At 48.5% G+C, this 14,329-nt stretch overlaps 1 protein-coding gene across 1 annotated transcript; it reads left to right on the top strand.

Moving 5' to 3' along the window:
• The first annotated feature begins 7,045 nt into the window (after positions 1–7,045).
• Positions 7,046–10,948, top strand: NFKBIA (NFKB inhibitor alpha). Its single transcript, XM_017858778.1, has 6 exons — positions 7,046–8,019; positions 8,639–8,747; positions 9,066–9,276; positions 9,568–9,656; positions 9,764–10,033; positions 10,400–10,948. Exons 1-6 carry the CDS (start codon positions 7,793–7,795, stop codon positions 10,445–10,447), a joined length of 954 nt encoding a protein of 317 aa, XP_017714267.1. The 5' UTR covers positions 7,046–7,792; the 3' UTR covers positions 10,448–10,948.
• Positions 10,949–14,329: the final 3,381 nt, after the last annotated feature.

The raw sequence follows: 14,329 nt of genomic DNA, 5'->3' as shown, positions 1-14,329 counted from the left end.
AAAAAAAAAAAAAAAAAAAAAAAAAAAGGGAAAAGAAAAGAAAAAAATAGACTGAGCACGGTGGCTCATGCCTGTAATCCCACCACTTTGGGAGGCCAAGGTGGGCGGATCACTTGAGGTCAGGAGTTCAAGACCAGCCTGGCCAATATGGCAAAACCCCATCTCTACAAATAATACAAAAAATAAGCCAGACGTGGTGACAGGTGCCTGTAGTCCCAGTTACTAGGGAGGCTGAGACATGAGAATCACTTGAACCCAGGAGGCGGAGGTTGCAGTGAGCCAAGATCACACCACTGCACTCTAGCCTGGGCAACAGAGCGAGACTCTGTTTCAAAATAAATAAACAAACAAACAAACCTGGCCAGGCCAGGTACGGTGGCTTACACCTATAATCCCAGCACTTTGGGAAGCTGAGGCAGGTGGATCACCTGAGATCAGGAGTTGGAGACCAGCCTGGCCAACATGGCGAAATCCTGTGTCTACTAAAAATACAAAAATTAGCCAGGTGTGGTAGCATGTGTCTGTAATCCCAGCTACATGGGAGGCTGAGGCAGGAGGATTGCTTGGGCCCAGGAGGTCAGACTGCAGTGAGCCGTAATCATGCCACTGTACCCCATCCTGGATGACAGAGTAAGATCCTATCTCAAAAAAAAAAAAAACCTAAGAAAACTTTCAGAAACTGTATTTTTGTGGTACCCTTCCCCACTAATAGCCTCAGAGACAAATTTCAATTTCTAATACTCATCCAAGCACCCTGGGGTTTTACTCCAGATAATAGAGGTTCTAAAAGGAAGTCTGGGAAAGGCCTTATTTTAGTGCTTAGAAGAAAGGGCTCAGGAATAAGCTTCCTAAATCCTTACTCACTAATATGAATCTATCTCTTAGCAGCTCTGATTCTGTTTTCCTTTTTCCTAAACAATTCCCAAGACCTTAGACTATAGCGGGGAAAGGGTCTACCTCTCCATATGGTTTCCATTGGTAGATACAGCTTAGGCTCCCTCTGAGAAGGATCATGAGTTCTTCACCTGATTTCAGTGCCAAAGAACAAGGGCCCCATATCATTTATGTCTCGTCCCCTGCCAAGTACCAGGCTCTTGTGTGGAAGTTCCCTAGTGCTAAGTATCCTCATACCCTGACTAAACTCAGAATGCATTTACATCCAAGACAAAATAGCAAATACATTGGCATGCAGGGGAAACTTCTTTAAGCCTCTACCACCTTCCTGATCCAACTACCTCTCCCTGAACACAACAGACCATGAACAATGCTACACACCTATAAATATTACTTGGTTACCGCCAACAAACCATGAAAAGGGAGAGCCAGGAATTTTGGCCACGGGTGACACGTGCAGGCCTCCTCCTTCCCTCACAGCAGGTTACCCAAGAGCCAGATTGGCATGCAGTTAGGGCACCAGCAGAGCAGGCACACCTCAGGAGATGTTTACTGAAGTCATCTGATTCCTTAAAATAACATAAGTAGTTATTGTGAGAAAAATCAGAACTTTGTTGGACTTATTATGCTTATTTTACAGTGTAGTATTTAAAAATTGCTTTGGGGTAGGGTGCAGTGGCTCACACCTATAATCCCAGCACTTTGGAAAGTGAAGGTGGGCGGATCACTTGGACCCAGGAGCTCAAAACCAGCCTGGGCAACACAGGGAGACCCATCTCTACAAAAAAATTAAAAAATTAGCCAGGCACTGCCAGATGTGGTGGCTCACTCCTGTAATCCCAGCACTTCGGGAAGCCGAGGTGGGGGATCACTTGAGGTAAAGAGTTCGAGACCAGTCTGGTCAACACAGTGAAACCCTGTCTCTGCTAAAAATACAAAAAATGAGCTGCACATGATGGTGGGCTCCTATAATCCCTGCTACTCGGGGGGGCTAAGACAGGAGAATCGCCTGAACCTGGTAGGCAGAGGTTGCAGTGAGCCAAGATTGCACCATTGCACTCCAGCCTGGATGACAAGAATGAAATTCCGTCTCAAAAAAAAATTAGCCAGGCACAGTGGCATGTGCCTGTGGTGCCACTGCATGGGAGGCTGAGGTGGGAGAATTGCTTGAGCCCAGGAGATTAAGGCTACAGTGAGCTGTGATCATGCCACAGCTCTCCAGCCTAGGTGACACAGCAAGACTTTGTCTCAAAAAAACAAACAAACAGGCTGGGCATGGTGGCTCATACCTGTAATCCCAGCACTTTGGGAGGCCAAGGCGGGTGGATCACCTGAGGTCAGGAGTTTGAGAACACCCTGGCCAACACAGTGAAACCCTGTCTCTACTCAAAATACAAAAAATGAGCCGGGCATGGTGGCAGGCGCCTGCAATCCCAGCTACTCAGGTGGCTGAGGCAGGAGAATCACTTGAACCCGGGAGGCAGAGGATGCAGTGAGCCAAGATCATGTCATTGCACTCCAGCCTGGGCAACGATAGCAAAACTCTGTCTCAAAAACAAACAAACAAACAATAAATAAATAATTGGTTTGAGGGAGGAAAAATTCACTTTTCAGAGGTTAGAGCCCCCTAATTCCAATCCTGCCTGGCAGAAGCAGCCCTGCACATCATGGATGGACACACTTTGTCCCAGTCTCCTGTTACACAGGAGCAGAGACCCTATGATGCCAAGAGCAGAAGGTCGTGCCTCCCGCAAAGCACAATTAAAACATCATACTGTGGCTGAAAGAGAGGTTGTAAACTCGGAGCTTATAGGCTCTATTTAATCAATAGATGCAGAAATGTCTTGTGTTTAGTTTTCATGTTTTTATGTTTGTTTAAGTCAAGGTCTCACTCTGTTGCTGAGGCTGAAGATACAATCACGGCCCACTGTATCTTCAACGTCCCAGGATTAAGCGATCCTCCCACCTCAGTCTCCCAAGTAGGTGAGACTACAGGTGTATGCCACCATGCCTGGTTAATTTTTTATTTTTATTTTTATAGCGATGGGGTCTCACTATGTTGCCCAGGCTGGTCTCAAACTCCTAGATGCAAGTGAGCCTCCTGCCTCACCCTCTCAAAATGTTGGAATTGCAGGCATGAGCCACGGAGCTGGGCCAATTTTTTTATTTCTTTAACAATAGGAGGTCACTACTGAACCAAAAGTGCTACATGCCAAAAGTTGCCTGAGCGAAGTATGAGGGAATTATTCCCCCTGACCTAAGCTGTTGGAGATCCCACTCCTTTCGGACTCAAATGGTCTGCTTCACTCATCTGTGAAACCTGCCTGCTCCCGATGCGTATTTGAGTTTGAGATCCTTTAAAGCTTTAATCCCCATTAAATTGCAGAATTTGTAGCAAAGGAAACACATTAAGGATTTGACAGTCTTATTTTCACTTCACTACAAATGAAGGTCCTGACAGCTGTTTTTCCGGGTTTATTTATTTATTTATTTTTTTATTGACACGTAGTCTCTCTCTGCCGCTCAGGCTGGAGTGCAACGGCACAATCTCGGCTCACTGCAACCTCCACCTGCCAGGTTCAAACAATTCTCCTGCCTCAGCCCCCCGAGTAGCTGGGATTACAGGCACCCGCCACCATCACGCCTGGCTAATTTTTGTATTCTGAGTAGATACGGGGTTTCACCATGTTGGCCAGGCTGGTCTCGAACTCCTGACCTCAGGTGATCCACCTGCCTCAGCCTCCCAAAGTGCTGGGATTACAGGTGTGAGCCACTGCCCCCAGCCTTGTTTTTCTATGGGAAAAGATCCATAGCTTGGGGGCTCCATGTTCTGAAGAGGATGCAGACAGTTGCTACCAGTCTAGCAGGGAAGAAGACAACACGAGACTGAAAGTAGAATGTAAGTTCAGAATTTCACAGTGGGGCTGCCAGTCGGGAGTGCACCTGCCTTGCTCTTCAGGAACTCTGTCATGGCTCATCTCTCTTCCAGCCTAGCTGCACTGAGCAATGGGTACCCTGATTCCGGAGTTGACTTTGCTGGAGCCAAAACAATTTAGTTTTAGTTGGCCAGGCCAGTTGACACAGGCCACCCTGACTGTATCATCAAGAAAAGCTGAGGATTTTGGACCACCTGGTTGAACTTGTAGACTCTCTCCATGGCACTTCAGGCAATAGGTTTTGTCCACACTGTGCTTGTTCCATGCAGGAGTGCCTGAAGTGCCTACAGCCAAACCAGGCCCTGGTGATGCTCCTTTTCCCAAGAGGGTGCTCCTGGAGCATCACCGGCCATGCTGTCATTTCCTATGGCTGCGTCCTGGGCCAAAATACAAGCAGCTTTGAGATGTAACATTATTTTTTTCCTTATGCATTAAAAAGGCCAAATAACATTAAAAATGAGTTATCCAAAGTTTTTTGTTTTGTTTTGTTTTGTTTTTTGAGACAGAGTCTCACCCTGTCACCCAGGCTGCAGTGCAACGGTGCGATCTTGGCTCACTGCAACCTCTGCCTCCTGGGTTCAAGTGATTCTCCTGCCTCAGCCTCCTAAGCAGCTGGGATTACAGATGCGCGCCACCACGCCCGGCTAATTTTTTGTATCTTTAGTAGAGATGGGGTTTCACCATGTTGGCCAGGCTGGTCTCGAACTCCTGACCTGATGATCCACCCACCTCAGCCTCCCAAAGTGCTGAGATTACAAGTGTGAGCCACTGCGAACAGCCTACAGTTTTAACATTTTTTTAAATGTTTATGGTTAGCTAGAATGTTTGACAATGAGGAGAAAAATCTGAGTGCTGAAGGGTCCATAAAGGTCTTTTTTTTTTTTTTTTTTTTTTTGAGACAGGGTCTCAGTCTGTTGCTGAAGCTGGAGTGCAGTGCTGCCATCATGGCCCACTACAAACTCTACCTCCCAGGCTCAAGTGATTCTCCCACTTCTGCCTCCGGAGTAGCTGGGACTACAGACTCCTGCCACCACACTCTGCTAATTGTATTTTTTGTTGAGACAGGGTTTCGCCTTGTTGCCCAGGATGGTCTCCAATTCCTGGGTGGCAAGCAATCCTCCTGCCTCGGCAACCCAAAGTGCTAAAATTACAGGAGTGAGCCACAACTCCTGGCCCATAAAGGTCTTTCTAAATCAAAACCAGACCCTTTTGTTGTCTTCTGCCCAGTCTGCTCATGGTTCTAATTTCCAAGTGTATATTCTTTTTCACCCACGTTGTAATGTTTGTTGACTTAAACCATATAGATGATGGGGAAAAAACCTGTTGGATCACATTATTCAAAACTGTTTCCCAGAGTTGCAGGGAAACAAAAGGTACCTCCTTGGGAATCTCCATTGCAGGCACAAGTCATTAAGGCTCAGCACCTCCCAATTTTTTCAAAAGGCACTGTGACAAATCAAGGAACGCCTGTGCCTTACTCTTACCACTAGGTGTCACACGAAACAATCAGGAATAAAGACCACCAGGTCCTGAAGGCTACCAGAAATATAAAACCATAGAAGGTGGTGCAAAACCTTATTCCTCAGATATTTTATTTTCATAACCATTTTATACCGGAAGCCAAATATCTTCTTCTGATGTATCCTCTATAATTGGGACATTTAGAGTTTGATGTTTCTGTACATGTTTAAAAGAAGTGAATTTCCCCAGATGGGGGTGGGTGGACACCCACCCTTTATTTTCCCTAACAGTTGGAGTAGAAAATAGTTTTGAGTATATTCCAAATTATAGTGTAGTCAGTCTGATTTTCGCAGTGTGTTTTCAAATGTGTTAATACTAAGACTGCTTTGGCCAAATGATTCATATACTGCCAAGGGGTTCCTGGGTAAATTTCTATGCATTTCAGTTTCTTTTTAGGGAAGTAGGAACAATATCTATCTTACAAGATTAGTTCTGAGAACTAACAATGTGGTACCTAAGGCACTGGAATTCTTTCAAAAATTTATACCCTGACATTTCCAAAAGCCATGGTCACCCTTACAAAGGAGAATTAGCCATGCATTTGTAAACACTATGACTTTTAAGCTACAAAAGACCTTAAGTAACATTCAATCTAATCTTATTATAAAAGTAAGTATACCACAAAAAAGTTAACTGACCTCTCCAACTAGTGTACAGTTAAGACTGCACTTGAGATGCCCCCTGCAGTCCCTGTTTCACCTTGCCTCAATCATTGTAGAATTGCATATCATAAGCCTACAGAGACAGTGGTATCTATCCCTGGGAAGTTTTCATTGTAATATATGATCATTATTACTACCCTGAAGGTTCTATCTGATTTTAATTTTTCCCTTCATACTTGGTCTCTCTCTATTGAGTCAGATTTCTTACATTCTAACATTAGGGGAGGGGTGGAGATTTGAAGAGAGGGGAAGGATTGGTTAGTACATGGCCAGTCAAGGTAAAGATGATTGCAATCATCACCAGAAATCTCTGCAGAACTACAGAGGGCTCCTGGGACTAATTCTGAAGAGCTCTGACCGAAGTGTGCTTTATTTTGCCTGTACCAATTCTATCAAGTAGATGAATTCAGTCCATGGCTTGCAGGCTTGGAGGTAGAGGTGGGATGGAGAGCATAAATTACATTTCTGCAGGTGAAACCAGAGCATAGTGAGCCGAAACCCCTTTCTACCTGGGTGGCATGAATGGGTCCAACTGCTACTCTCCCCCAGGACGAGGGAGCAAGGAGGGGTGGGCAGGATGGGAGGATGGGGCTGCCTTGAGCCTCCTGCAGGATGCCTGGCAACTACTTTCTTAGCGGTCCTTAAGGTCCAGTCGCGGTTAAGGCACTAACTAAACTCATTCTTCAGCCTCCTTCTCTAAGTGCTCCTCGAAGTGCTCAGTTTGGATGTCCAGAAGTAGGCTCAGGATCCATTCTCTGCGGCAGCACAATGTAGGTCAGATAGCATGAACGCAATAGCTACTTATGAACACAATAGCCACTCTGTTATTGCAAGGTTATCCACAACCACCACTACAAAGATTAACACCTTGCTTTACTTGGGAAAAAAAAATCATGGTCCTATTCAGCAGTTTCCCCATACAGGGAGAGTTTGCCCCTCCCCCAGTCAACAGGGCTGTTCATCCCTAGGAAGTGATTTGAGAGTTCTCCAAGGATTTAGGCTTTCCACTCCTCCAAAGCTTTCACAGTTCTACCTGGCAGAGGTGCGTGGGGGGTAGGGGAGGAAGGGCGCGAAGCTAAACGTGCCCGTGCTGCAATGAGCCTGATACTGGCAGAAACAGAGGAGCGGCCTGCGACCCCATAACCACAGTGCGTCCTTCCCCTTAGAAGTCTGGGGAAAGCAAATCCCTACGCCCAGCCATCATTTCCACTCTTGCGTTTTCAAAAGATCAAAAAACGGAAAGGACCGGCAGGTTGGCAAACCCCAAAGAGGGACCGCCCATCAGCTCGGCGTCCTTGGGATCTCAGCAGCCGACGACCCCAATTCAAATCGATCGTGGGAAACCCCAGGGAAAGAAGGTTCACTTGCAGAGAGACAGGATTACAGGGTGCAGGCTGCAGGGAAGTACCGGGGGGAAGGGGGCCTGGTCGGAAGGACTTTCCAGCCACTTGGCACTCATCAAAAAGTTCCCTGTCCGTGACCCCAGTGGCTCATCGCAGGGAGTTTCTCCGATGAACCCCAGCTCAGGGTTTAGGCTTCTTTTTCCCCCTAGCAAAGGACGAAGCCAGTTCTCTTTTCTGGTCTGACTGGCTTGGAAATTCCCCGCGCCTGACCCCGCCCCAGAGAAATCCCCCGCCAGCGTTTATAGGGCGCCGCGGCGGCGCTGCAGAGCCCATACCAGCCCGTGCCGCCGTCCCGCCCGCCAGCGCCCCAGCGAGGAAGCAGCGCGCAGCCCGCGGCCCAGCGCACCCGCAGCAGCGCCCGCAGCTCGCCCGCGCCATGTTCCAGGCGGCCGAGCGCCCCCAGGAGTGGGCCATGGAGGGTCCCCGCGACGGGCTGAAGAAGGAGCGACTGCTGGACGACCGCCACGACAGCGGCCTGGACTCCATGAAGGATGAGGAGTACGAGCAGATGGTCAAGGAGCTGCAGGAGATCCGCCTCGAGCCGCAGGAGGTGCCGCGCGGCGCGGAGCCCTGGAAGCAGCAGCTCACCGAGGACGGGGACTCGTAAGTGGCGCAGACCCGGAGCCGGGGGTCGTCGGTAGGGCCAGATGTGCGCGGCCGGGGAGTGGGAGGCGCCGGGCCTGGAGGCCGAGCTGGGGAACTAGCGATGCAGCCGGGCTGGCGCCGCGGCGCCCTGGGGCTCCTGCACCGCCCCGAACGCTGCAGGGCTGCAGGGCCGCGCGGGGCACCGGCCCTACTCGGAGGGGCAGCGGCTGGGCCCTGGTGGAGGGCAGCGTCGCCACACGCCCCCTCCCCCCAGGCCTGTCCTCTAGGCCGGGGGCGGGGCGGCAGCTGGGACGCGAAGTCCCGGGTTGCATAAGGCGGGGCGGGAGTTTCTGGCCGCTGGCGGGCGCCGAGCAGCCGGGAGGGGAAGTACAGGGCGTTCCGAGCTGGCGGGAGGGCGGGGCGGTCTGGCCGGCGCCCGCCGGGGCCGCGGGGGGAGGGGGGCGGAAAGTCCCTGGGCGCCTGCCAGGAACACTCAGCTCATAATAACCTCGCGGAAAACACCGCGGCCTCGGCCTCCAGAAACCCCGGCCTTGCGCAATCCCCCGCAGCCCGCGCCTCCCTGGGCCCCACGCGGTGCACTCACCACCCCTGGGGTTTTTCCCTCTCTTCCCCACAGGTTTCTGCACTTGGCCATCATCCATGAAGAAAAGGCACTGACCATGGAAGTGATCCGCCAGGTGAAGGGAGACCTGGCCTTCCTCAACTTCCAGAACAACCTGCAGCAGGTGCGCCGCTTGCCTGGCCCGGGCTCTCTAACTCTGGGATGTAGCAAAGTCACCCCAGATCCTTTCTGAATTCAGGGCCACTGGGCATTATTCACACTCACCTTTTACTTCACGTCAGCCCACATCCTAGAGAGTGAAGGAAATTCCACTGATTTGGTGAGGTCTTGATGACCCACCTGGAGTCTCTGCTATTTGCCAGTCCTCCCCACCCGCCTGTCTAGGAGAAGCAGCACCCAACCAGGAGACACGGGTTCAGGGGAACTCAGGGTGTGGGTTTGGTCCGTGGCTTACTTTCTCTGGTCTCTCCTGCATTCGTAGACTCCACTCCATTTGGCTGTGATCACCAACCAGCCAGAAATTGCTGAGGCACTTCTGGGAGCTGGCTGTGATCCTGAGCTCCGAGACTTTCGAGGAAATACCCCCCTACACCTTGCCTGTGAGCAGGGCTGCTTGGCCAGCGTGGGAGTCCTGACTCAGTCCTGCACCACCCTGCACCTCCACTCCATCCTGAAGGCTACCAACTACAATGGTATGTCTGCCTCCCTGCCCTGCCCCACCCCCTCAGGTGGCAGGTGATGTGGAGAAGGGGCAGGTGGGCCAACTTAAGGAGTCAAGGCAAGAACTTAAAACTCCCAGCATTTGAAAGGTTGAGAAAATATGTGTGCAAAGTGCCTATTGGATGCCTTTATAAAGTTCCTTCAGAATCCAGACTGTGGGTTCTTAAAATTCAGAAGATAGGACTATTTGTCCCATAAAAGAATAGGTGAAAGGAGTGAGAGTTGAAACAGGTGGTTATACTTTTTTCGTTTTGTTCTTCCAGGCCACACGTGTCTGCACCTAGCCTCTATCCATGGCTACCTGGGCATCGTGGAGCTTTTGGTGTCCTTGGGTGCTGATGTCAATGCTCAGGTTAGTGCTTCCTGCCTCCGATGCACTGAGTCAAGTTCCTCGTGCTCCTGTTATGAGCAGAAATTCCAAACGCAGCCATAAGCATCTCAAATTCCTTTTGGTTTCAGGAGCCCTGTAATGGCCGGACTGCCCTTCACCTCGCAGTAGACCTGCAGAATCCTGACCTGGTGTCGCTCCTGTTGAAGTGTGGGGCTGATGTCAACAGAGTTACCTACCAGGGCTATTCTCCCTACCAGCTCACCTGGGGCCGCCCAAGCACCCGGATACAGCAGCAGCTGGGCCAGCTGACGCTGGAAAACCTTCAGATGCTGCCGGAGAGTGAGGATGAGGAGAGCTATGACACAGAGTCAGAGTTCACGGAGTTCACGGAGGATGAGGTGAGTCTGAACTCCTTCGGCTCTCTAACTAACGAGGGACCATTCCCTTCACCCTCCCAGGCCCCTAGAACTGCTCCTTATCAGAGGGGTATCTATATAATGAGTCTGTCAAATTTCTGTGCATAACCAGTATCCCAATAATGTACCTTTTTTTTTTTTTAAATAGCTTACCCTTTTTTAAAGAAAAGCATTTTTTTAAACATTTTAAAATGGGAGTTAAAGGCAAACTCCCTCAGCCTGTAAAGTTCATTGTATTTGGGCTATGGAGAATGGAGTCCAAGGGTTATTTCCAGTAGCGGCCTCCCCATCCCAGTAGCTTGGCAGAGCTCTGGAAGTTTAACGTGTCTTCTTTCCCCTTGTTTTCAGCTGCCCTATGATGACTGTGTGTTTGGAGGCCAGCGTCTGACATTATGAGCGCAAAGGGGCTGAAAGAACATGGACTTGTATATTTGTACAAAAAAAAAAAGTTTTATTTTTCTAAAAAAAGAAAAAAGAAAAAAAATTTAAAGGGTGTACTTATAGCCACACTGCACACTGCCTGGCCCAAAACGTTTTATTGTAGTGGGATCAGCCCTCATTGTGTTGCTTTTGTGAACTTTTTGTAGAGGACAAGAAAGATCATTGAAATTCCAAGAAAACTTCTTTTAAACCTCACCTTTGTGGGGTTTTTGGACGTTATCAAAAATTCATGGAAGGACCACATTTTATATTTATTGTGCTTCGAGTGACTGACCCCGTGGTATCCTGTGGCATGTAACAGCCAGGAGTGTTAGACCTTTCAGTGATGTGGGGTGAAAAGTTACTACCTGTCAAGGTTTGTGTTACCCTTCTGTAAATGGATGTACATAGTGTATTGTTGGTAATTATTTTGGTACTTTTATTATGTATATTTATTAAACAGATTTTTACAAATGAGTTATCCTGATCTTTTTCTTCTTGTTCTGAAGTTCCATCCTCTGGCAGAGGTGGAGGTGGAGCATTGTAGGGGAGCAGGGAACTCCCAGCAGCTTCTCACACCTGATACCCAGCCTTCAGCAAAGCTTTGCAGGCACCCTGGGCCCAGTGTGTGGGAGGGAAGCTGTTGCAAGGTTATAGGAAATACCAGTCTCAGGCTTGGGGTGGAAGTGTGCTGCTTGGCCTGTGGTTGGAGAGGTCTCCATTGTCATTCAGTCATCCCTTGATTTAAACTGTTGCTGGACCCTAACTGCCACTTGAGGAAATTATTTTGGCCAAGAAGAATATGCTGAATTCATATAGAGCTGGGAAAGATCTCACTAATACAGGAAGTTCTTAAGGACATAGGCTCAGAAATGGGACTGTACTGACATTTGTTAGCAGATGCTCACCTCTGAGCCTCAGTTTTCTCATTAGCTGGGCTGTTGTGAAAATTAGATAAGACAATCCACGTAAAATGCATAGCAGAGTGGCAGGCATGTAGTGCTAAGGAAAAACAAGCTGTTACACAACATCCTTTATGTCATACCAGGAGAAACAAGTGCAGAGAGCATGTCCTGTCCACGGTCACCTTGCAGGAGAGGTAGGTGATTAACATACTTAACACGCACTTATTTTGGGGTAAACTTCTTTTAAGAGCATTCCATCTCTTTATGTGTTTTGTTACTGGCTGTAGTAGAAAAGTAATAAAGACTTGAAGGGTCTCTTATCAGTTCAGTCTACTGACTGTACTGAATGATTCTACAGAAGCAAATGTCGCAAGAAATCAGTAATGTGAAACTTGACTTAGATGCTCTATCTTGAGGTTTTCATCCCTAAAATGGCTCTCTTGCCTAGGTAGAAGAATAAAGATGGGTACACGAAAAGCTCAGACTTTACTGCTGTACAATATAAAAAATCCATTTGTACCCTGTGAACATTTTTATTAAATAAATTTTTGGAGATAGGGTCTCACTCTGTTGTCCAGGCTGGGGTGCAGTAGTGCAATCACAGCTCACTGCAGCCTCAAACTTCTGGGCTCAAGCGATCCTCCCAACTCAGCCTCCTGAGTAGCTGGGACTACAAGCATGCACCACCATGCCTGGCTAATTTTATTTGTAGAGACGGGGTTTCTCTATGTTGCCCAGGCTGGTCTCAAACTCCTGGGCTCAAGCGATCCACCCACTATGGCCTCCCAAAGCACTGGGATTACACGTCTGAGCCACCACACCAAGCCAAAATATTTTAGAGAAAAAGTAAAGTTACTGCATTCTAGAAAATGCAGCGTAGTGTATAATTGCAATTTATGTCTTTGACTTACACCTAAGAAAAAATTATTACATTATCCCTTTCCTGATCCACAAACGATGTCAAAGTCAAAAGAATATGGTCACCTTGGACCAAAAAGGAGCCAATATTTAGTGGTCTTCCACATATAAGGAGTGTTACTACAGACTGGTTAAAGCCAGTTCTGCCCCAGTCAGTTCTTTTTTTTTTTTTGATACGGAGTCCTGCTCTGTCATCCAGGCTGGAGTGTAATGGCGTGATCTCTGCTCACTGCTAGCTCCACCTCCCGGGTTCAAGCGATTCTTCCTGCCTCAGCCTCCCAAGTAGCTGGGATTACAGGTGCCTGACACCACACCTAGCTACTTTTGTATTTTTAGTAGAGCCAGGGTTTCACCATATTGCCCAGGCTGGTCTTGAACTCCTGACCTCAGGTGATCCGCCTGCCTCAGCCTCTCAAAGTTCTGGGATTACAGGCATGAGCCACCGCGCCCAGCTCTGCCCCATTTCTGTAGCCTCAGTCCATCTGGAACCCAGCACTGGCGGTCCCTCTACCAGTCTTATTCTCTGTCAAAGTGCTCAGGTTCTTCACTGAAATTCCTTGTCCCTCCCCAAGCACCTCAACACAGGTGTTAAATGACCTACCACAGGAATTAGGTCAGTTAGGTTCAGCTCTCAACTAAGTGGGAGAGGTAAGATGGGAGTGGGGGCGATATCCCCACCCTCATTCTCAAAAGAACAAAGGTTGGAAACTTGGCTCCCCAATTTTGGAACGATCACCTTAGTGCTTTCTACTCAGTCAAACGTGACTCTTCTTCCCTCTGTAAAGGGGTTAAATTTGTGCCAATTCACCCATACACTGTCTCTAGCTAGGTTGGAGAAACAGGACAAAACTGTGTGCCACCCCCTCATCCCCAGCCTCCTTAGCTTCCAGCTCTTGCATAGGGGTGCCACCCTCCATGGTCAAGCAAGGGTGGGCCCCTTCTCACCTACTTGGGCCCAGTCTCCCACCTTTCTAGGCTTCAGCTTTTCTTCTTTCTAGGTTCTAAACCTCAGAAAAGGTTCTGTCATCTGCATAAATCTTGAGGTAGCTGGGCCCAGTTAAGCACTGAAGGCTGCCCCGGTTCCTCACTCTCTAGTTCTTCTCCCCATTTCTCATCCTCTTTTCTTTTCTTTTTTTTTTTTTTTTTTTTTTTGTGATAGGGGCTCACTCTCTTGCCCAGGTTGGAGTGCAGTGGTGTGATCTTGGCTCACTGTAACTTCCACCTCCTGGGTTCAAGCAATTCTCCTGCCTCAGCCTCCCGAGTAGCTGGGACTACAGGTGCACACCACTACACCCGGCCAATTTATATATTTTTAGCAGAGATGGGGTTTCACCATGTTGGCTAGGCTTGTCTCAAACTCCCGACCGCAAGTGATCCGCCCGCTTTGGCCTCCCACGGTCCTGGGATTACAGGTGTGACCCACCACACCCAGCCCTCCCTGCTTTTCTTTTCTTTTTGTTTTAAATGTATTATCTTTCTGTCCTGCCTGTTGCTTGGGTGACTGGAGCCTGGAGTTCCCTAAAGGAAAATTTTAGAAGGGAAACATTCTAGTCTGTAGAAAATCTTCAAATTCCTAAGCAAACAAGAGCAAAAGATCTCAAAGCAAACAGGCCAGCAGACGGAGAGCCTTCTTTAATGCACTTTGATTTCCTCCAAGAAGTTACAGATCATGTGGGGACAAGTAGGACTAAGAGTGCCTAGAGAGAGGGAAGTGATATGAGGGGGAAATAATACGTCACATCAGCAACTTCCTTGAATTCGGTTCCTTGATTCCTTCTGCCTGCCTCATCCATGAGGATACATTTCCTGTAGAAGCCACGTGTACCAAGCCCTTCCAGAAAGTAAGGATTTTTCTTTAAAGAGGGAACAAACGAGTCTGAGCAATCTGAAGACCTTCCCCTGGGGCCTGGAAATTCAGAAGGCTGGGAGCTTGGGTGGATTTGCATGGAAAGTTCAATTGCTACTGGAAGTGATTAAGTGGTGACAGAATTGAGTCTGTGAGATGGGTCTTCCTTCCCCCCCACTTCCCATCCCT

This window comes from Rhinopithecus bieti, unplaced genomic scaffold (assembly GCF_001698545.2).
Source record: "Rhinopithecus bieti isolate Rb0 unplaced genomic scaffold, ASM169854v2 scaffold_2435, whole genome shotgun sequence".
In the NCBI taxonomy this organism is placed as follows: Eukaryota; Metazoa; Chordata; class Mammalia; order Primates; family Cercopithecidae; genus Rhinopithecus; species Rhinopithecus bieti.
The sequence above is the reverse complement of the archived record's forward strand: the minus strand, read 5'-3'. Positions and strand labels throughout refer to the sequence as shown.

Bases quoted from the DNA above. Each gene is read 5' to 3' on its own strand.
- NFKBIA (XM_017858778.1), top strand. From the start codon at position 7,793: ATGTTCCAGGCGGCCGAGCGCCCCCAGGAGTGGGCCATGGAGGGTCCC. The intron at 9,657-9,763 runs GTTAGTGCTTCC...TTTTGGTTTCAG, and splicing joins GTGCTGATGTCAATGCTCAG to GAGCCCTGTAATGGCCGGAC. The intron at 10,034-10,399 runs GTGAGTCTGAAC...CCTTGTTTTCAG, and splicing joins CGGAGTTCACGGAGGATGAG to CTGCCCTATGATGACTGTGT.